Source organism: Orcinus orca, chromosome 2 (assembly GCF_937001465.1).
Source record: "Orcinus orca chromosome 2, mOrcOrc1.1, whole genome shotgun sequence".
Classification (NCBI taxonomy): Eukaryota; Metazoa; Chordata; class Mammalia; order Artiodactyla; family Delphinidae; genus Orcinus; species Orcinus orca.
Window position 1 is genome coordinate 82865471 of NC_064560.1, and position 23431 is coordinate 82888901.

The 23431-nt window shown below is 42.5% G+C and overlaps 1 protein-coding gene across 2 annotated transcripts in view; it reads right to left on the bottom strand.

The window, feature by feature from the left end:
* SCAPER (S-phase cyclin A associated protein in the ER) overlaps nt 1-23431 on the bottom strand; it is a 504096-nt gene that overhangs the window by 20887 nt on the left and 459778 nt on the right. For both annotated transcript variants that reach the window (XM_004276347.3, XM_033440145.2), the window contains exon 29: nt 19592-19741. In XM_004276347.3, the coding sequence (XP_004276395.2) occupies nt 19592-19741 (150 nt within the window). The remainder of the gene's footprint in view (nt 1-19591; nt 19742-23431) is intronic.

A 23431-nucleotide genomic window follows, 5' to 3' on the forward strand; every position in this document is an offset into this window, starting at 1 on the left:
GCATTTTTCACAGAACTAGAACAAAAAATTTAACAATTTGTATGGAAACACAAAAGACCCCGAATAGCCAAAGCAATCTTGAGAACGAAAAACGGAGCTGGAGGAATCAGGCTCCCTGACTTCAGACTATACTATAAAGCTACAGTAATCAAGACAGTATGGTACTGGCACAAAAACAGAAAGATCAGTGGAACAGGATAGAAAGTCCAGAGATAAACCCACGCACATATGGTCACCTTATCTTTGATAAAGGAGGCAGGAATGTACAGTGGAGAAAGGACAGCCTCTTCAATAAGTGGTGCTGGGAAAACTGGACAGGTACATGTAAAAGTATGAGATTAGATCACTCCCTAACACCATACACAAAAATAAGCTCAAAATGGATTAAAGACCTAAACGTAAGGCGAGAAACTATAAAACTCTTAGAGGAAAACATAGGCAGAACACTCTATGACATAAATCACAGCAAGATCCTTTTTGACCCACCTCCTAGAGAAATGGAAATAAAAACAAAAATAAACAAATAGGACTTAATGAAACTTCAAAGCTTTTGCACAGCAAAGGAAACCATAAACAAGACCAAAAGACAACCCTCAGAATGGGAGACAATATTTGCAAATGAAGCAACTGACAAAGGATTAATCTCCAAAATTTATAAGCAGCTCATGCAGCTTAATAACAAAAAAACAAACAACCCAATCCAAAAATGGGCAGAAGACCGAAATAGACATTTCTCCAAAGAAGATATACAGACTGCCAACAAACACATGAAAGAATGCTGAACATCACTAATCATTAGAGAAATGCAAATCAAAACTACAATGAGATATCATCTCACACCAGTCAGGATGGCCATCATCAAAAAATCTAGAAACAATGAATGCTGGAGAGGGTGTGGAGAAAAGGGAACCCTCTTGCACTGTTGGTGGGAATGTAAATTGATATAGCCACTGTGGAGAACATTATGGAGGTTCCTTAAAAAACTACAAATAGAACTACCATATGACCCAGTAATCCCACTACTGGGCATATACCCTGAGAAAACTATAATTCAAAAAGAGTCATGTATCAAAATTTTCATTGCAGCTGTATTTACAATAGCCCGGTGATGGAAACAACCGAAGTGTCCATCATCAGATGAATGGATAAAGAAGATGTGGCACATATATACAATGGAATATTACTCAACCATAGAAAGAAATGAAATTGAGCTATTTGTAATGAGGTGGATAGACCTAGAGTCTGCCATACAGAGTGAAGTAAGTCAGAAAGAGAGAGACAAATACCGTATGCTAACACATATATATGGAATTTAAGAAAAAAAAAGTCATGAATAACCTAGGGGTAAGACAGGAATAAAGACAGAGGTAGTAGAGAATGGACTTGAGGATATGGTGAGGGGGAAGGGTAAGCTGTGAGAAAGCGAGAGAGAGGCATGGACATATATACACTACCAAACGTAAAGTAGATAGCTAGTGGGAAGCAGCCGCATAGCACAGGGATATCAGCTGGGTGCTTTGTGACCGCCTGGAGGGGTGGGATAGGGAGGGTGGGAGGGAGGGAGACGCAAGAGGGAAGAGATATGGGAACATATGTATATATATATAACTGATTCATTTTGTTGTAAAGCAGAAACTAACACACCATTGTAAAGCAATTATACTCCAATAAAGATGTTAAAAAAAGAAGTAAAAATAAAAATTTGCTTCACATACATGATAATTCTCCTGTACCTCATATTGTAGTAGGTATTCATTTCTTAAGGCATCAAAAAATATATATTAAGTATAATTTAAGTTTTAGAAGACAGGAGACTGTAATATTTAAAAAATGAACACAAGTAGTTAATGTTTGTTCTTTTTTTAACATCTTTATTGGAGTATAATTGCTTTACAATGGTGTGTTAGTTTCTGCTTTATAACAAAGTGAATCAGTTATACATATACATATGTCCCCATATCTCTTCCCTCTTGCATCTCCCTCCCTCCCACCCTCCCTATCCCACCCCTGTAGGTGGTCACAAAGCACCAAGCTGATCTCCCTGTGTTATGCGCCTGCTTCCCACTAGCTATCTATTTTACTAGTTTGGTGGTGTATATATGTCCATGCCACTCTCTCACTTTATCCCAGCTTATCCTTCCCCCTCCACGTATCCTCAAGTCCATTGACACAGACCTACTAGAGAATGGAGTTAATGTTAAATAAACATCATGTTTTAAAGGTAGGTTTGGTCTTCTGCAAAATTCACTTATATGGGAACAGCTCATTCCCTGACCATACCAAAACCGTGACACTAAATAATAGAAATAAACTAGAAAAAGGTTCTGTGACAGTTTCTTGCCCTTCTCCAGATCCATCTATCCATCCATCTATCCATCCATCCATTCCTCCAAGCATCTTAGACACAGCCATGGTGTACTATAGTAAAATCTCTCTCTCTCTAGAGCTCACCTAATTCAAGGAAACAAAACAGAAAATGGTCATGTTCTGTCTTACCTACTTATACTCTGTGAATCCTGCTGATTTTGCTAAGATCTAAGAATGATCCTGAATTTCCCTCTTATTTAGGAGAAAGTTTTGCATTTTGTTTTATTTTTATTAGTTTTTTTTTTTTTTTTTCTTCTCAGAATGCCCTCTGGCAAGCTTCTAAATACTTACGTCACTGGGACTCCAATCCTATGTCTGCCATGGACCAGAAGACAGAAACACACATATGGCCTGCCTGGCTCCAGATGCACGAGCAGTTGTTTAGGCAAAGACAGGCAGATGTGAATCTCCAGTTTTCAACACTCTTAAGACTATAAGCTCCATGGGAACAGGGGTTATGTCCCTTTTATTCACTGCTGTGTCCCCAGCATCTGGCATAGTGCCCAGCACAGTGCCTGACAAATTATAGGTGCTCAATAACCATCTGGGTAATGAATGAATGAGGACTGAGCTTTGGTTTCCAAACCTGACTTTAGGAGCCTATACCTTCCGCACCAGAGCCCTGCGCCTACTCTTCCCAGAGCCTTCAAGGTCCTCAGAGACACTGTCTTTGGACCTACAAGAACAGCTGACTGAGTACCTCAGCCAGCACCCTGTCCAATCCAATAGCCTCTTGGCACAAAGGTGCGGAGAGTAGGGCTAGGTGGGGCAGGGGTAGCGTCTTTCAGCAAGACTTGTGAGCTGATCAGTCAAGCCTAAGGCCAAACCACCTCCGTCGGCCAGGGTGGTAGGGTGAGTGGAATATGGGTCAGACAGAAATGTATACAAATAGTTAAATCTCACCAAGGCAAATTCTTTATGCTCAGGAATTCCTGTTTTGCTTTTTTCCATTTCTTGTCAGAGACAAGGTGTCCTCAACAAAGGGGCAAAAATAGGTGTCTAGACATCTAAATTCATTATAAGAGACAGCCAAAAGAGTCTGTAAATCATTGGAACAAAGAATATTTTTCTAGCAGAGCAGAAACAAAGTAGTTGTTGCATTCCTTCCCGCAAAACTGGTCCTGCTACAATGCTGAAGTGAAGAGGTAGCAGCCGCAGTGGCCAGGCCAGTGCACAAGCCTCTCTATCCACATTGCTTTTGACAAGTCTCATCACACCTGAAGCCCAGGCCCAGGAGAGGAACAATATGACAGGAGGGGCCTTGAGGCCAGTGACCTCTATGAATCATATAAAGAAATGGCATGCCCCAAACACACACACACACCTTGTTTCTCTAATCTCATGCCTTGGGGGTAGAGTAGGGAGGGTGTTGAAGTGGCTTTATTTAAATACCACATGAGAAAAGTTTTAAGAGTCTGTCCACATACATAATCAAATCAAATTCAGAGCAGAGAAACACAAAGATTCCCTTGGCTAGCACTGCAAACAAATTCCTCTCCTCCCAAGCTTGCTTCTGCCATAAGATAGATTTCTAGGCTGAGTTAAATGCAGAGATCTTAGCAGACTGTGTGGGAGGCAGGCCCTTTAAGCACTAGCCTTCTTGCTGGTGGTCCCAGGGATTCACTGCTGTCTAGCGCCAGCAGAGGGTCAAGGAGGAAGGAAAGAGGGGGAAGAAGGGAAGGAGGGAGGAAAGCAGCCAGGGGCACGAGGAGAGGCTAAAGCCAGTAGTTGGGGGCTTGGCCTCTCAGAGGCTTTGGAAACCAGGTGATCCTACAGAAACGAGGGCTTTCTTCATGTAGTAAAGGGTGAGTGGCTGTCCTGCAGTGTCCCTCCAAGGGAAACTGGGTGAGAAGGCCCCTGAGCTGTGTTCCCTGCTTCCTATGGGTGACAGGCTGTGTGCTGAGTACCACCAGCAGAGGGGTGCAAAGGAGGCTTCTGGGCAGGCCTCCCCCTCAAACGCCACTCTGCTCCTGCAGGCGGGAATGATGCTTCAGAACCAGGGGCATCAGGTCCCAGTCCTGGGGCTCCAGTGTGCAAGTCCTGATGACCTCCACATACTGGAGTGACTTTCAGACGCAGGCTGAACATATCATCCTGCTGCTCTCCTCATCATCTCCTAGAGGATAAATCCCCAATTCTCAGCCCCACACGTAGGTCTCTTCATGACCTGGGCCTGGCCTGCTTCTTCACTCTTAGCTCTTATTCCTTCCACTACCTCCTAAGCTCCAGCCAGAATGAACAGTTTGCAGTTCCCTAAACCTTCCCAGGCTATTTTACATCTCAGTATCTTTGCTCATGGTCTTTCCTGTGCCTAGAATGTCTTTCCTACCTTGCTACCTGGTAAGTATTTATTCCACTGTCAGATATCAGCTCAAGCACCAGCTCCACTGTGAAATACTTCTAAGAGGAAGCTCTAGCACCGATCCAGGTTTGTTTACTGTCTGTCTCTCCCTTTCCTCTTAGAATGTCAGCAAGTTGAGAGCAGGGACTTAATCTGTTTTGTTTTTCTCTGTCTCCTGGGTGTCTAGAACAGTGCCTGGACCATTGCAGGCACTCGTTAAATGTTTGTGGAAGGAAGGAATGAGTCTCAGCACTGACAGCACTGCTCCTAGGCTGTGGGTTCCACAAGGACAAGATCTGGTTTGTATTCATTTCTTTATCTCCCAGCACTTGGTTTGAGATGGGGTGGGCATTTAGCAAAAGCTGATAAATGAGAGAAGGAATGAGTGATGAATGCTCATATGGACAGAAAGCTCATGATACGGGGCATTTCCCCAAGAATAAGTCACCTCCAGCCTTCTGTTCCATGTTAGAGCTTCTTTTTACTTCTTTCATGTTGTCTATTTTGTGAGAAAAGTTACCTTTTAAATGAAGCATGTTCCAAATTCCCTTCAAACACATCTTGTAGCACAAGAAGTGTGGGCTAGATTCTCTTAAAAACTTGGCTAACCCTAAAAGTCACAGATTCTATAATTGTCAGGGACTATACCCATACGTGCCTTTTCTGTTTTAATTTATGTTTGAGAAAGAACCTTGTCTAAAGAGCACAAACCTTGGAAATGATACAGACTCACTGTACCGTCATACATTTGAGGGACTACTTTATTTTGGATTTTTTGTTTATTTGCATTATCTGTGTCCCATCTACCACAAGGTGGGGGGAGGGGAGAAGAGAGAAGGCTGGTCACAAAAAGTCCTAGATAATGTGCCAGGAGGCCTGGCTCCAGGGACTTGAGCAAGTCCTTCTCTTGTCTGGCAATGAAGGGAGTTGGACTAGATGATCTCTGAAGGTCTGTGAACTTGCAGAAATAATATAATCCTGTGCTATGAGCATTCACACACATAAGCACCTTTTGCTGACTATACCTGCACAGATATTACATTTAAATATGGTAAAAAAAATAGTTTAGAATATATTTTTCTTATGAATGAATGAAAAGTCTTCACACAAAACATGCTATCTCCACATTCTCAACTATTCTGATTTTCTAATCCAGCTTCTTTAAGAAAAGAGAACTTATAATCACAAACACACGAATACTGGCAAGATTATGTCCATTACAGACTAACAGGACATGTGTGTGTGGGGGTTGGGAGGGGGGTAGGTAGATGGACAGTATTTTATAATGCCCTAAAATACAAATATTCCAAGTGGGCTCTGGACTGTTCCTGTGAGGAGAACTTGGGTCAAACCTTCTTCACCATGGAGCCTTTGGGTGATGTAAGAACAACAGCAGGGTTAATAAATGCAGAGCACAGCCTGATAGATTTTCTGGTCACATCCTAACAGCAGCCAGAGAGCATGGATGCATTCCATGGAGCATTTATGGACTCACTAGCACCAGTCTATGACAATTTTATTTAATCATAAAAATATAATAGTAGTCAAATCTTTTTGTAGTTTCAGTTTACTGCTTTCTCAAGTGAAATAAATGGTCTCTCAGATTTCTTTTACTTTCATCTCTCTGCTCTAAGTACAGTAGGATAAGGTTCCAATTAAGGCCCATTAAATGTTCACGTTGATTCATGTGAGGCATTTTCCAGTTTCTTTTCCTAACACAATCTCAGTGTACCTCTGAGTTACCTCTGTGGTGTGTTTTCAGTTTAGCAGTTGCCCATATAGAAGAGAATTATTCGGGTGTGAGGTCTCCCTTCCTCCTATTTCTGCAGCCCAAAATGGTGAGTAGAGATTCTCCTTCATTGCATTCCAGACAAGCATATGTTTATCACCTGTCAGGTACATCCAGATGAACTACACATGCCCCTTGGGAAGGGGAGCTGGCAGCTGGCCAGGGCAGACTGACCCTCCCAACCTCTCTTTGCAGCTGTGCTGGAGCGGCATGGTGAGTGGCAGCCCAGAGACCCCTACAGGGGGACCTCCTGGTGCTTCTACATCTTTTGGGTCCATGGAGACACACAGAGTTCTCTTCAGTTTCTCAACAGATGGGGATACACGATTTGACGGCAGAGATGGCCTAGCTAAGGTGATATCAAGTGTCAGAGCTGACTGAGTGGATACTCCAGGGACTTTCCCATTAAGAGCAGGGAATGTGGAGGCTGACAACGATAGTTTCAATAACATCATAGTCAACACTTGCTCCCAGCCAGGGAATGTGCTAACACTATGCGCATGATCAAATTTAATCTACACAACAACCCTATGAGGTGTTATCGATGTTATCCCCACTTTATAGGTGAGGAAACTGGCACCAGGAATGTAAGGGGTTTGACCAGGATCACAGAGCTAGTAAGTGGTATAGTTGTGACCATAGGTCACCTGGCTGCAGAGCCCATGTTCCTCTCATCATGCTATAGAAACATACTACCAACTCCTTAAAGCAGAGACCAGCCCGTGGCTACCATGACAGAACTCCTGCACACTAGGGTCTCTGACGAGGTGTGCATTATCTGACAGCAGACCAAAGGTGCATAATCCCAAAGGAATTACATACACATGAAGAGATTTAAGAAAAATATTTTAAAATCCCCCCAGGAAACTTGCTATTAAATGAATGATATGGTGATTTGGGGGTCTTTAAGTGTAGATTTTCCCAGTGTGTGCTTTCAGAGTGAGGCATACCTGCCAAAAAGCCTTTTTTTTTTTTAACCAAATCATAACAAGTCAGTGTAGATTTGCTGTGACAATGCCACCAACTTGATAAGCAAATACCCCAAAGACATCCACTCTCACAGCTGAGAGTCAAACTTGGGGCCTACGTAATAAGGATGACATTTAACCTTCACAACAATCCTGTGAGTTAGGACTTCTTGGCTCTATGTTACAGCTGGGGAAAGCGACACTCAGGGTAACCTGCCCAAGTTCATCACTCAAGTGAGAGGAGGGGCTAGGACGTGAACCTAAGTCTGCCTCCAAAGCTTTCTCTCACACACCGCTATTTTCTCAAATGCAGGATTTGCCAAACCTTAAGCACAGTGGTTTCATTTGGATCTCAGAACTACTGGCTCCAGCAAAAGCAAAACTTTTTCTTTTAGAATAAATTCAAAGATAAACAACTTATAGTGCCAAAGAAATGGCTCTTAAATTTTTAGCTGAAAGTCAGTTCAGGAGGTTTGGTCACTAAAACAGAAGTGCTGTATCCTTCAAAATCTGGGGCCATTTTATCCTTTCCTGCAGTATTATGCCTAAGAAGAGATGTATTATCTCAACATCCAATAATTCATTCAACAAATATTAAGTAATTACTCTGTGCCAGGCACTGCTGTAGGCACTGCAGACAAAGGTGCTGTTCTCAAGATACTAACATTCTAGCAGGATGGGGTGGGAGCGGGGAGACAGGCAAAATAAATAAATGTCAAGGGCGGGTAATAAGTATATGAATAAAAATAGAGCAAGGTAGGGCTTCCCTGGTGGCGCAGTGGTTGAGAGTCTGCCTGCTGATGCAGGGGACGCGGGTTCGTGCCCCGGTCCGGGAGGATCCCACGTGCCGCGGAGCGGCTGGGCCCGTGAGCCATGGCCATTGAGCCTGCGCATCCGGAGCCTGTGCTCCGCAACGGGAGAGGCCACAGCGGTGAGGGGTCCGTGTACCGCAAAAAAAAAAAAAAAAAAAAAAAAAAAAAAATAGAGCAAGGTAAAGGGGAAACAGTAACCATGGGTCTGATACACTATTTTAGATACTGTGGTCATGATAACATGACATCTGAGAAAAAAACCTTTGAAACACCCCCACCTCCCAAACCATGCTGATTTCTGAGGGAAAAGATTCCCAGGTAGAAAACAGCAAGAACAAAGGTTTGACATGAGAGTGTGTTTGTAGAAGAGCAAGGAGACCAGCATGGCTATAGTGGAGTACTTGCGATTACTGCAATTAGAAATGAAGATTATTAAATTCAAGTACTTATGTTGGTCTGGACATGACTTCCCACGTCACCTTAGAATTATATATTTGTCCTCCATCAGAGCTGGAAGGGCCCTTGGGGGTACCCAGCCTAACTCTGGGTAAAGCCCAGAGAAGGGCAGTGACTTGCCCAGTGTCACACAGCTGTACAGCTGTGAGAGGACCCAGCCATCCTGACTGCTGCACTAGTATTTGTTCCTTGGTGCTGGGCTTTTTGTGACTGATGAGGATCTCATATAAGATTTCCTATCTCAGGACAGGTGTTTTCTCTGTGATTACAGATTAAGTCTTTATAGTCTATCTCAGTGATTTATTAAAAAGGTCCCTCTATGACCAAACACCAAGGCAGGACCAGAAAAAATTAGATTCACCACTGGTCATGAGTTAAACTTTGACAAAATATCCCTTCTGGCCTCATTTTCCACCCCATTAGAAGATTTCCAAGTGAGCAAAGGATGACTGACATGACCTGGCAGTAGGGTTCAGCTCTGGACCTTGTTCACAGGATCAGGGTTTGGGCCCCTGGGGAATAGGGTGCTGACAGCTTATTGCTTGGCTTCCCCTTGTGCATCTCCTGCTGCTCTGCTCAGTCTTGGGATGGAGTTCAGAAGGAGATGATTAACTTCATGGCATCTTGCGGCTAAACTAAGCCCTCACAATGACCCTACCCATGCTCTTGGTCTCACTTCCACTGCTGAAGGCGCTTAGTGGGTTCCCAACTTTTTATAGGAGAGTGGAGATGAAACTATGGTTAGCTTTCAATTTCAAAGTTTCAATGTTAGATTTCCTGACAGTTATTTTACTGGAGTGTTCTGAATCTGAGTTCCCCCAAAATGAGAAACTGAGAAGACTGGTGAAGGAAGGATAGTTTACCTGTACAATTGTGTTTTTTTCCGATCACTATGCCAGAATTATGAATTCAGCCTACTGCTGAATCAGGTGTATTATTTAGTGCCATAAAGATGATGGTAACAGGGCCATCAGGGATAGCAACAGCTGCCTTTCTTGAGCATTCACTATGAGTCAGGGCCTTTATTGTCTCACTTAATTCACACAACAATGTGAGAAGTAGTGGTATTATGTCCTCCATTTCACAGATGAGGAAACCGAAGCTCACAGCTCAGTAACTTGACGAAACCAAGGTCACAGTGCTAGGAAAGAACAGAACACGGATTTCAAAGCCAGCTGACTTCAGAGCCTATGCTCTGTGTCACGGAGGTGTGACATCTGAGATGTCAGAGATCAAGTTCAAAACCTCAATTGCTGACTGACTCAAGAAGTGAATCCATTCAGGTGCCACCTTAACTATCGCTGTATCAACCACAAGCAGGGGGATCCATGGGATTATAGTGAGCCACGAATGAGGACACAATCCTGTACAAAGGGGGAGAAGAATGTTCCTTTCTCAGTTAAGTGCTACAAGTATACCTGGCCAATGTTAGCCTTGGGTGGTGAAGGCTTCCATCTGAGAGCTCAGTGGAGGCTCCCTTGCGGAGGCTGCCATTTACTCCAGCTGATTCCCTGGCAATGCAGCCACCGGGTCAAGGAGGGAGTTCCTTATAACTTCTCAGGTGGTTTTTGGAGTTAAAAGGTACTTGGTACGAGCTCATGGTACTTCAAACTACCCTTGTGTTGGAAAAGAGAGATGAGGACACCAAAGAGATGAGGGAAGTAAAAGGTATCTTTTATTTGGATTCTGTGACATTGGTGACTTTTAATACAAGCAGCCAAAATTGCTAACTGGCAAATTTCTCCATTCTAATATCAGCCAGGTCACTCACTAGAAGTCTTAGAATAAATCTTTAGGCAGGGGACTTCTCTGGTGGCGCAGTGGTTAAGAATCCACCTGCCAATGCAGGGGACACGGGTTCAGTCCCTGGTCCGGGAAGATCCCACATGCTGCGGAGCAGCTAAGCCTATGAGCCACAACTACCAAGCCTGTGCTCTAGAGCCCACGAGCCACAACTACTGAGCCCACGTGCCACAACTGCTGAAGCCCGTGTGCTTAGAGCCCATGCTCTGTAACAAGAGAAGCCACCGCAATGAGAAGCCCATGCACCGCAACGAAGAGTAGCCCCTCCTCGCCGCAACTAGAGAAAGCCCGCATGCAGCAACGAGGACCCAATGCAGCCAAAAAGAAATAAATCAATAATTTAAAAAAAAAATCTTTAGGCAGAAGTTACTATTATTTTTGCGGTACGCGGGCCTCTCACTGTTGTGGCCTCTCCCTTTGCGGAGCACAGGCTCCGGATGCGCAGGCTCAGCGGCCATGGCTCACGGGCCTAGCCGCTCCGCGGCACGTGGGATCCTCCCAGACCGGGGCACGAACCCATGTCCCCTGCATCGGCAGGCGGACTCTCAACCACTGCGCCACCAGGGAAGCCCCAGAAGTTATTTTTAATTAGGAAATTTATTATTCTACTTTTGGGAAAAACCCCATATTTTTCTTTGGTGCTGTAATACTGAGAGTAACTCCAAAATGGTTATACTGTTGAAGTTCTTCGGCTCTGCCTTAGACATGATACATTTTTATTTTGTGAAAGGAACTGTATTTGTCGCACAAAGAAAGAAAATACAGAAAGCTGACGTTTGTGTGACAGCTAGAGAATAAGCTGCCAACACTGGGAGAACAGAAAGGCCTTGAATGCTGGAGTTTCCACTTTGAGCCCACCACAGCAGAGTCCATTCTTGGACTTGGATGGGGCTGGGGGAGTTTACCAAATGCGTGTGACCTAGGACCATCTGCCTTTGAGAAAACCAAAGAGTAAAGTAAGAATGTGTGAGCAGGAATTAGGCCACCTCTGAAAGCTCTAAAGGCTACAACGGAGCTCTGGAAAACCGCCACTCTTAAAACACAACTCTGTGTCCCTCACTTGTAGATGGTATACAACTGGGAAACTGCCCTGTTTTTGTTTTCAGGGAAACATCTGAGGTGAGTACAACAGATACATTTTAGGACCATTTAGTCAATTAACATTTGGATTGTCTTATTAAGCCATCAAACTACAAAAGACTTGGAAAACGCATGTCACACAGCTCAGGCAGAATTTAGTTTCAAGAGCTTCAGTGTCCAGCTTACTCGCAGGTTCTGATCTCCCCCAGACACATTAGGGAACCTTTGGTGCAGTGCCGAGCAGATGATTACATGATCTGCATGACTCTCTACAGAGAAGCTGATGGGGGGAGGGTGGGCCAACGGGATCCTTCCTACTTTCGACTATCACAGGAGACTCCGGCTCTGATTGCTGGAATCTATGTGGTCTTTCCAAATGAAAAAGTCAGTCACTAACTACAATGAATATGCAAAGGTGCTTATTCCCAATACAGTAATATGCAGGCAGTCAAATCATCTGTCATTCAAGTTAATTTAATTATCAGACCACATTTAATTATCAAATATAAAATGTAAATAAAGTGAAGGTCTGACAGCCCATACTAATTATGTTCATTATAATAATTAAATGGGAAGGAACATAGAGTCATGAAAGTACCACAAAAGACAAGGAAGCTTTTGATTAAAAAGAATATTTTAATTAGAAACTGCAGCCCTATAGGAAACAGATGATTGGTTCTATCAAGGATGGGGCATTACTTTTATTATCCAGGTTTCTCTTCTAAAGTCATCTTTAGTATCATGGGGCTCAGTCCTTCCAGTTAATAGACTAAATGGTGGCAAATAAAAAGTGCCAATCCTTTATGCAAAGCAGTTTCCTAATAAAACAGCCTTAGGCTGCAGCAGGAGTTCAGGATCTCCTGTCTGATAAAGACACAAGCTGGAAATAAAGGATCCTCTGTGGACAAACAGGCACTGAAAATTAACATGACTTCTGCTTAATGATATGGAAAGATGAAATGAATTGAGCATCATAATTTCTCCTCTGAAATTTCTCTGATTTAAAGTAAGTGGCATGAGGTTAAATAAATTCACTTTCACAAGAACAGAAGTGAGGTGGAAAGGGCACTAACTGGACTGCCAATCAGGAGGTTGGGCTCTGCCAGTTCTTGCTTGGCAATTCCTTTTCCTTCTCTGAGCCTCAATTTCTCCATCTACAGTATGAGGGAGCCGGACTAGGTATCTCAGGGCCCTTCCAGGATGAAGGCTCCATGAAACTGTGATTGAAACTGGAATGAGAGCTTAAAACTGCACTTCCATATCCCTCAGCAAATGCTCACTTGGCAAATTACTGGCTTTTGGAGGGAGCAGAAAGGGGATTTAGAATGAAAATAAACAATCAACTTTTTAGTTATAGAAAACTCCCCAGTTCTACTGGGATATGAGCAGTTATCATTAAGTAAGCTTGAGGCTATTTCCCCTACCTTTCCCTTGCCATGCAGCCTGATGGGCATGGAGCTCAGCCACGGACGGTGAGCATGGCTGTTTGGTGCAGGTGAAACTACTGTGGCTAGATACGGCATCACACAGCAAGGACACTAACATCTCACCTGTAAGTCTCTGCTTGTGAGTGTCTGCCAGTGGACCCCCCTGTATTAAGATAGGAGAACCAAGGTATATTCAGCTTTTAAGGATGAGCTGCCATGGAGTGGGCAAGCAGCTCATGAAGCTATCTGGTACTGAAAGAATCTGGAGTAGGGCAAGGAGGATCTAAAAAACCACAATATGTCTCCATAAAATCAGAATGCTGGTCTGTGGTTCTAATCTCAGCCATTAAAATATCACAGACTCACGGAGCTCAAAGGAGAGATGATCTAGGACAATCCTAGGTTATCCTAGATGATCATTTAAAAAAAAAAAGGGCTTCCCTGGTGGCGCAGTGGTTGGGAATCCGCCTGCCAATGCAGGGGACATGGGTTCGAGCCCTGGTCCGGGAAGATCCCACATGCCACGGAGCAACTAAGCCCGTGAGCCACAACTACTGGGCCCGTGTGCCGCAACTACTGAAGCCCATGCGCCTAGAGCCCGTGCTCCGCAACAAGAGAAGCCACCGCAATGAGAAGCCCACACACCGCAACGAAGACCCAACACAGCCAAAAATAAATAAATGAATAAATTTATAAAACAAACAAACAAACAACAAAAAAAAAACCACAACATTTTTTTGGTGGTAAAATATGGATAACATATAATTTACCATTTTAACCATTTTTAAGCCTACCATTCTCAATGGCATTAAGTACATTCACAATATTGTGCAACCATCACCACTATCCATTTCCAGAACCAAGCTACTGGGTTGGCCAAAAAGGTTTGTTTATTTTTTGCCATAAGATGGCTCTAGTAGTGCTTAGTTATCTTTAACTTTATTCGAAACAATTTTGTTAGATTGTATTGTGACAGCTGTCATATCAGAGTGCCTTTTAAAACAATTATCAAAATTCGTGGATTTTTGTGTAGCCATTTTAATATTGAAGATGGAAGGAAAAAAGCAACATTTTCGGCATATTATGTTTTATTATTTCAAGAAAGGTAAAAATGCAACTGAAACACACAAAAAATATTTGTGCAGTGTATGGAGAAGGTGCTGTGACTGATCAATCGTGTCAAAAGTGGTCTGCGAAGTTTCGTGCTGGAGATTTCTCGCTGGACGATGCTCCACAGTCGGGTAGACCAGTCGAAGTTGATAGTGATCAAATCGAGACATTAACTGAGAACAATCAACCACACAGGAGATAGTCGACATACTCAAAATATCCAAATCAAATGTTGAAAATCATTTGCACCAGCTTGGTTATGTTCATCGCTTTGATGTTTGGGTTCCACATAAGTTATGAGAAAAAACCCTTCTTGACCATATTTCCGCATGCGATTCTCTAATTAAACATAACGAAAACATTCCATTTTTAAAACAAATTGTGATGGGTGATGAAAAGTTGACACTGTACAATAATGTGGAATGGAAGAGATCATGGGGCAAGTGAAATGAACCACCACCAACCACACCAAAGGCTGGTCTTCATCCAAAGAAGGTGATGTTGTGTATATGGTGGGATCGGAAGGGAGTCCTCTATTATGAGCTCCTTCTGGAACACTGAACGATTAATTCCAACAAGTACTGCTCCCAATTAGACCAACTGAAAGCAGTACTTGACGAAAAGCATCCGGAATTAGTCTACAGAAAACGCATAATCTTCTATCAGGATAACGCAAGACTGCATGTTTCTTTGATGACCAGGCAAAAACTGTTACAGCTTGGCTGTGAAATTCTGATTCATCCACCTTATTCACCAGACATTGCACCTTCGGATTTCCATTTATTTCGGTCTTTACAAAATTCTCTTAAGGGAAAAAATTTCAATTTCCTGGAAGACTGTATAAGGCACCTTGAACAGTTCTTTGCTCAAAAAGATTAAAAGTTTTAGGAAGATAGAATTATGAAGTTGCCTGAAAAATGGCAGAAGGTAGTGGAACAAAACAGTGAATACATTGTTCAATAAAGTTCCTGGTGAAAATGAAAAATGTGTCTTAGTTTTACCTTAAAACCGAAGGAACTTTTTGGCCAACCCAATACCTCTTTGTATGGTCAAAAAAGAGTCATGTACCAAAATGTTCATTGCAGCTCTATTTACAATAGCCCGGAGATGGAAACAACCTAAGTGCCCATCACCGGATGAATGGATAAAGATGTGGCACATATATACAATGGAATATTACTCAGCCATAAAAAGAAACGAAATTGAGCTATTTGTAATGAGGTGGATAGATCTAGAGTCTGCCATACAGAGTGAAGTCAGAAAGAGAAAGACAAATACCGTATGCTAACACATATATATGGAATTTAAGAAAAAAAAATGTCATGAAGAACCTAGGGGTAAGACAGGAATAAAGACACAGACCCACCAGAGAACGGACTTGAGGATATGGGGAGGGGGAAGGGTAAGCTGTGACAGGGCGAGAGAGAGGCATGGACATATATACACTACCAAACGTAAGACAGATAGCTAGTGGGAAGCAGCCGCATAGCACAGGGAGATCAGCTGGGTGCTTTGTGACCACCTGGAGGGGTGGGATAGGGAGGGTGGGAGGGAGGGAGACGCAAGAGGGAAGAGATATGGGAACATATGTATATATATAACTGATTCACTGTTATAAAGCAGAAGCTAACACACCATTGTAAAGCAATTATACCCCAATAAAGATGTTAAAAAAAAATGCTCAAGCCTCAAGAGGGAAAATTATTTATCTAAGATCCTGCAGCTAGTGGCAGAGCTGAGGTTAGAGCCCAGGCCTTCTATTTGCTAGATTATGGTCCACTTTGTGCTCATAAAACACACTCATTTACACTTTCCCAGGATCTTTACGTGTCTTCCCCACGTAAGGCGCACAGATATGTCCCAGAAGCATTCAGAGTTGCAGAATGGCAGCTTCTCAGTGTACTGTCTAGGTAAATGGGCATCATCTTCTAAACCCTCCACCCCTGCCCAAGAAATACTTCAGAGATCACTGGTAGAATGGGCCGGTGATACATTTAATTTTCTTAAGCAATGTGAAATGAAAAGAACACTGAGCTGGGCTTTGCAAGACCTGTGTTCTAGTCCTGGTATTTAAGCAATTCTTTATGTCATTTCAGGGGGCTCATTTCACCTCTCTGAGTCCAGATTCTTCACCTGTCTGTGAGGTGGGAGTAATTCCTCTGCCTTACAGCCTCAATGAAGTGCTAATGAGGTCCAAGAGGCCACAGATGGGGCAAGCAGTATAAAGAATTCTACAAATACCAGAGGTTATGCTTTAGAAAAGCACCTCCATAAGGTGCAATGTCTCAGTGTTTGACAATTACTATCATTTCTATCAATTTCTGATTTCTTCTCTACTTTTTGTCATATTCTTTCTTTTCACAGATTGTTGCATTTCAGCAATTGCCTGAGGACTGAACTGACTTCTCTGACCTTCTACCTTCCACCAAATCAGAAGTGGATGTCCAGTTAGGATTCAATCCCTCTGGGAGGCAAGGTGTCGAGAAAGGAGGTCTGGCCTTTTTTACTTTTCTAATTTCTTCCTCTCAACAATTACCTCTAAACCCCACAGCTTCTTCCCCAACTGAGAAGCCATAGGGTCTCTGTCTCCTCCTTGGATTGCTTGCTGCTCTCTCTGCCCATTTAATCTGCTTTCTTCCTGTCCCAACATGCCCAGTCTTTACTTTGCCATCAGGTCCACGTCAGTTCTAACATGCCATTTCCAAATACCAGTTCCCCCGACCCCATTTCTCATTGACTCTGGTGAGCCCAGAGATACTTAGAGTGTGTGTTTTATCTATAGGAGAGGATTAGTCTGTGGTCCGGCAACAGCAGAAAATCTCTCTGAAATCCTACACAGTTCTGAGTTCAGTAAATTCATCACAACAGAGTTGGTTTAAGCAAAGAGCTTCAACCATCCCTAAACATGGGTGTGCTGAAGAAACTGAACTTTTTGCTGTAGAACTGTACAGCAAAATATTATCACACACACAAATTACTTACCTCTTTATAAGTGCAGTAGATAGTGTCATGATAAATGGTAAACGACTTAACAGGAAATTGTGAGGTAAACCATGGGCTGTCTACACAAGATAAAGCCACGCAGCCATTAAGAACTGTATTCACAAAGAAGGATTATGATATAATGTTAAGTGTACAAAGCAGGATAGGAGTGTATATACCATATGACCTCAGCTATGTAAAAATATTCATAGAGGGCTAAGGAGTGGGTGAAGTGAGTGAAGGTGGTCAAAAGGTACAAACTTCCAGTTATAAGGTAAATAAGTTCTGGTGATGTAATGTACAGCATGGTGACTGAAGTTAACAATACTGTATTGTATATTTGAAAGCTGCTGAGAGTAGCAGTATCTTAAAAGTTCTCATCACAAGGAAAAAAATTTTAACTATGTGAGGTGATGGCTAACTAAATTTACTGTGCTAATCATTTTGAAACATATAAATATATCAAATCTTCACACTGTACACACTTAAAAATAAGACAGTGTTACATGTTAATTATATCTCAATAATATTAACTGGCAAAAATATTCACAGAAAAGAGACTGTAAGAAACCTGCCAAAATGGTAACAGTGACTATCTCAACAGTGAGATCAGGGATAACTGTGACTCCTCCTCCTTCTTTACACTTCCTATCTTTTTCATGATGAGTGAGAAACACTTTTGTAATCAGAAAAATAAAAACAAACTTTTAGAGGGAAACAAAATGCAGTTTAGTAGGTCAAATGGACACACATGAAGAAAAGAAAACCACACAGGAGATTTCGCTCAACTTTCCTTCCTTGAGTAGCTTGTAAGAGACTCGTGGACCTGCTGGGCTTAGTCCACGGAAACGACAAAGCATCAGTACCTGAGAGAGCACTGCGTGAGTGCTCCTGTGGCGGAAGGTGAGAAAGATCTGCCCTTCTGGCAACGAGGTCTGCGAAAGGGGAATTTTTCTACGTATGACGCTTCTTCTGGCAAGGGTCCACATTTTCTACATTTTAATCATGGAAATCTTTCTAGAATGGACTTCATATTCCTTAGCCTTCTTAAAGGGAATGCACAGAACATACATTTTGCCTCCATGCTCACTCAGGGTCTGCACGGGGGGCATCAACAATCATCCAGGGAAATCAAATACAGGGCTTAGTGTCCCTTTGAAACCAGATAGCTACAATTTTTTTTTTCTTTTCTTTTTTGGCCGTGCCACGCGGCACGCAGGATCTTAGTTCCCTGACCAGCGATCAAACCAACGCCCCCTGCAGTGGAAGCGCAGAGTCTTAACTGCTGGACAGCCAGGGAAGTCCCAGATGGCTACAATTTCTGAGGTCTTGTGCTTGTCTTGTTGTTTTCTATCCTCTTTCTCCTTATCAGATAGGCAGTTGCAGCTCTCAGTGTGTAGGTTCTCACCTTGTATTTGGCTCTGGCACTACAGCTATCTCCTTCCTTCTTCCGCCCTGGTCTAGTTTACTGCAGGCTAATAAACCTAGTAAGCACACTTATTAGTGAGTTGCCTAAAATAAAAATCAGTAAGCTTAGAGTGAGGGTTAAGGGCTGTTCATAGGCCTTTTTCTCAGCTATAATCCACATAATTAAGGTTGCTGAATATGAGGCTTTAGATAACTGAGGTAGTCAGGAATTACAATTTGATGTGTTAGTTATGCCATGACTCTGTTTTTAAAAATAAAGATAACAACCTAAATGGAAAACGAATTTGAAAAAGAATAGATACATGTATATGTATAACACTTTGCTGTACACCTGAAAATATCACAACATTGTTAATCAACTATACTCCAATATAAAATAAAAAGTTAAAAAAGGGTAAAGTGCTTTATTATTGTTATTTTTAAAATAAAATCTGTAACACAGATTTCCCAACTTTTTAAAGCAACAGAACCCTATTTACAAATGAAATCTTGCTTAGAAACCGAATAATCAAAATAGTTAAAAGCAAAACTACTCTGGGTGATTCAAGGGGGTAAGGCCCAAGCCCTGCCTTCTCAGGCTCCCCTCCAACACCATCTGGCACCCTCTTAAGCACCTAGGCAGAAGCCAAAGACCAAGAGCAGTTTCATAAAGCACCAGACTAATGCTATAATATTTGCAAAGTAACCCAAGTTGAAAGATGTAATCTATTTCATTAAAACAACCACAAAAAAATATGAATAAAGCATCAGGATCTATGTGGTAAGGGAGTAGATGCTTCTGTGTGGCTTAAGAAGAACATTTTATTAAAAATATCTTCTTGTTATAGCTTTAAGAGGAAGTCCTAGTGCTGGTCTAGTGCTGATCAAATCTCTTTGGAGAGAAGTCAGAGGCATATCCCTGGAGCCTGGTTAAAGGGCCTCACACAGGACAGATGGGTTCCAGCAGGCTAGCCTGCCTTTTCTCACTCCAATACCTCACACTCTCAGTGCTGGGGAAGCAGTCTGAGGAACTTTCCTGTGCCTCTTACCTGGTTATCTGGGTGGTTGACAGTGAAGTAGCCCACACAGACGATGACCTCATGAAGGAGGCTTTCGCAGGAGACGTGGCTGCAGTGGCCCAGTAGGGAGCTGGCGATGTGCCGGAATGCAAGGGACAAGCCCTCTGCCCCTACAATAGACTAACAAAGACAAGGAGCAGTTAGAACTCCCCAGCCCAGGGACAGCCAGGGCTGCAAATCACAAAACACACCTGGGCCCTGTGCACCTTCTGCCATGATGCCAGAAAAGCATATGAAATTTCTAGAGCACTGTGCTTAACAGTTCAGTTCAGGGATTCCTGCTCCAATAAACGACCATAATAAATGCAACGTTTAAACTGAAAAAAAAAAAAAAAAAAAAAACAGAAAATAAAGCATAGCAGACCAAATGCCTGTACTACGTGGATCAAGACACTATTCACCTAAAGCATGAGTATTTATCCCATTTTTAACAAGGTATTTTTTTTCTCATTGCACAGTCTCACTGTAGAAAATTTGGGAAAATATAATAATACTAAAATTCACCTGTAAATCTACCATTTAGCTAACTTCCAATACTTTTTTTTTTTCTGAAGGAGAAAATATTTTCTTGTATGCAGGGATAAAAATATGACTCTAATTATTTACTTATGTTCAAATAGAAAAAAAATATAAATAACAATTAGTTATTCAAATAGCTCTTGTGCTCCCAAAGTAATGTAAAAAAACCCAACAACCTCCCCCTGCCCCCCCAAAAGAGCACAAAAAACAAACCATGAAGCCCCCTCAGCTATGAGGCTTCTGGGATCCTTTCTCGAGACAGTCAAAGGGCTGTTGGTGGTGGGCGACGCGGGAGGAGAGCCTGAGTCTGTCTGTGCAGCCTGAAGCGTCTATTTAATAAACATGTCAAACAGACAGAGCGACAGGAGGGCAAAGGGGAGAGGCGAGGCCCACAGAATGCACTCGCAGCCCACACTGGAATGAAGCACCACTGCCAGCCTGTGGGAAAAGGCAGTGTTTTAAACTCATCTCTTGATTTGAGGTCTTGGCTGGCTTGAACCAGGTCAGATACTTTGCAGCTTGGAAGTTTCAATGAATTCACTCTGCCTAACAGCCGGGGAGGCACAGTCTTTTTAATAAATACTGTTGAAACAAAATTACTACTAAATTTTAAGAGTGCCTTCTGTCTCCGTTTCATTGCACTGAGACAAAATGTTTTTCAAGCCCCAAAGAGACTTCAGGAGGGCCCTGCTCCTTTAAATCAAGTAGTGACACCTTTTCAGCTCAGCCCTTATTTAATTAGTTGTGTCCAGCTTGCTGTGACCCAGTGCCCTCTGTTTAACCTTCACTGATAAGAGCAGGTCAAGGGGCATGTAAGTTTGAATATAAAAATTAAACCAATTTATCAAGGAAACTATATTTCCTTTTTAGCCAGAATTAATTGCCAAGTCAGTACATTGATTTGTTTCTTGAGACCACCTTCAATTGTAAAAACTGTCAAAGTATATGCACTATACAATATCCGGGATCTCAAGGCCATCTGTGCCAATATGAATTCAGAGTGAAATCAGACTCTTTGCTGAAGGGAGAAAAATATTTTGACAGCCTTATTAGTATATAATGAAATGGAACCAGTTAAGAAAATATTCTAATGGATAATCTTTTGTGACTACTATGCGATGAGTTCTCAACCAAAACAATCACATAGGTTTATGGCTTCAAAGAAGGGTGCAGAAGCACTGGGAATGTTGCATTTGAAACCTAACCTTTTGATTCAGCATCTGCAAGATGGTTTGGGTAAATTCTTCACCTTCAGAATATGAGTCAGTCCACATTTCCTGAGGGCCTACTATGTGCTAGTTAGCACAGTGCCTTTATGTAATCTCATTTAAACCTCAGACTTGTGAGGTAAGTGTTTTTAATCTCTATTTTACAAATGAGAAACTCAGTGTTAAGGATTCAAATGACTTGTCCAAGGTCATACAACTTGGTAGTATGATGGCTCAAAGTCAGGTCAGTCTGACTCGAGACCCAGAGGTCTTGATGAGGATGCTTCTCCATAACAGCTCTACAGAGATGCATTCTTGCGATGCACTGGGACTCAAACCGTCAACATGTCTTACACTGTCTTGTCTAACTCTTCAGAGGGTCAGACCATTTATCTCATTTCAATTTTCTTCTTCAGTTCCTTCAATCCTCTCAGGCAATTCATAAATTGTCTCCCAGATTTTTTCTGAGCTCAGACCCATGCTGTACCTAAAATCTCTTTTCCTGTGCTTTATAAACATAGTTCCTGAAATCTCACTTTTGACAAGTAAGTTGTTTTAATGAACTAGAATATGAGTTTCTCTGACCATATCTATCATAAAAATAATACTTTTCTCCTAAACTCACCCATTGCTTTACAATGCAAATATTGTGTATTTGTATGCTATTTACTTGAGTATTGTACGATTGATCAGGTGTCTATCTATGGCAATGATGTCTATGTGGTCAGATGCTTTGCTTTAGCTTGCTCAACAGAGTGTAGTGGTTAGTTAAAAAAAAGGACTATAAATCTTTGACAGCCGTCCCACTGAGAGATGGGGCCTATGTCTTCTCCTCTTGAATCTGGAAGGCTTATGACGGATTTAACCAAGAGAGGATGGCTGATATGTAACCATATGACTTCTGAGGCTAGAGCATAAAAAAGCCATGCAGCTTCCGTTGGTTCTCTTGGAGCAGTTGTTTTCCAGGAGCTTCCTCTCAGGAAACTCCTACTGAGAACCCAGACAACATGATGTTTTGAGAAGCCCAAGTCACATAGAGAAGCCATATGTAGAGTCTCTGGCCAGTAGTCCTTGACGAACCTAGTCTCTGAGTAATCAATCCCAGGCATAAAACATGAAAGTGAAGGAGCCTCCAGATAATTTGAGCTCCCAGCTATTTGAGTCAATTTGCCCCTCTTCTCCATACCCCCCAACCCCAGTCATTCGAGCCCCTCAGCTGAAGCCCTACATCATGGAGTAGTGACAAGCCACCTCCACTGTGAAAAACCCTGCCTGAATTCTGGACTCACAGAATCTGTGATCATAAAGGTTGTTGTTTACCCCACTAAGTTTGTTTGTTTTTCAAATGTATAAAAGTAACTGGAACAGTAAGGTAATCATTGGTAGATGTATTAAAGGACCTGATGTTAGAAATTCTAGGTATCTGGGTCCCTGCACACACTGATGAAGCATAAGAGAAAAACATGTGCTCGACTTTGGGCACCAAAAGGATGGCAGCCAGGAGGAAGGTCCCTGAAGGCCTTCCTGGCCCATGCACTGGTTAAGGGGAAAAAGGTACCTGGGAACAATGTCTGGGGAGAGGATGAGAAGCAGTGATGGCAAAATTGACTAAAATAAGACAGGAGAGTCAGAACAGAGAAAAGGAAAAGAAGAAAAAGCAGGAAAGAATTAAGAGAAATATGGAGTAACAGGAAGGACAGAGAAGAAAGAAGCAAAAGAAGTGTTAGGAACCAGCCACAAAAGGACATTCCCCTGGGGAGGTGGGCATCTCACTCTAAGAATGGCTCGAACTCTCGAGTCACCTTGGTGTTTCTCCTGGGGTTGTGGCAAAAGCGGCTCAGGTAGGGAATATATTCTGGGCTCAATACGGCAAGGAGCTGCAGAGGAGAAGTCGTGGTTTCATCTTAGTTGGGCATGAAGGGCTCCAGAAATAGATTTTTGACTTTTCTAACATTATTGGCCATTGTGCCTAAAGGTCATGAGGGAGCAGGGCTGGTTGGAGTTCACTGGTTCTTTTGAGTAAGGCTGCACAGGCTGTGAGTTCATGGAGGGCTGGGGGTAGGGCAGGGGCTCCCTGACACTC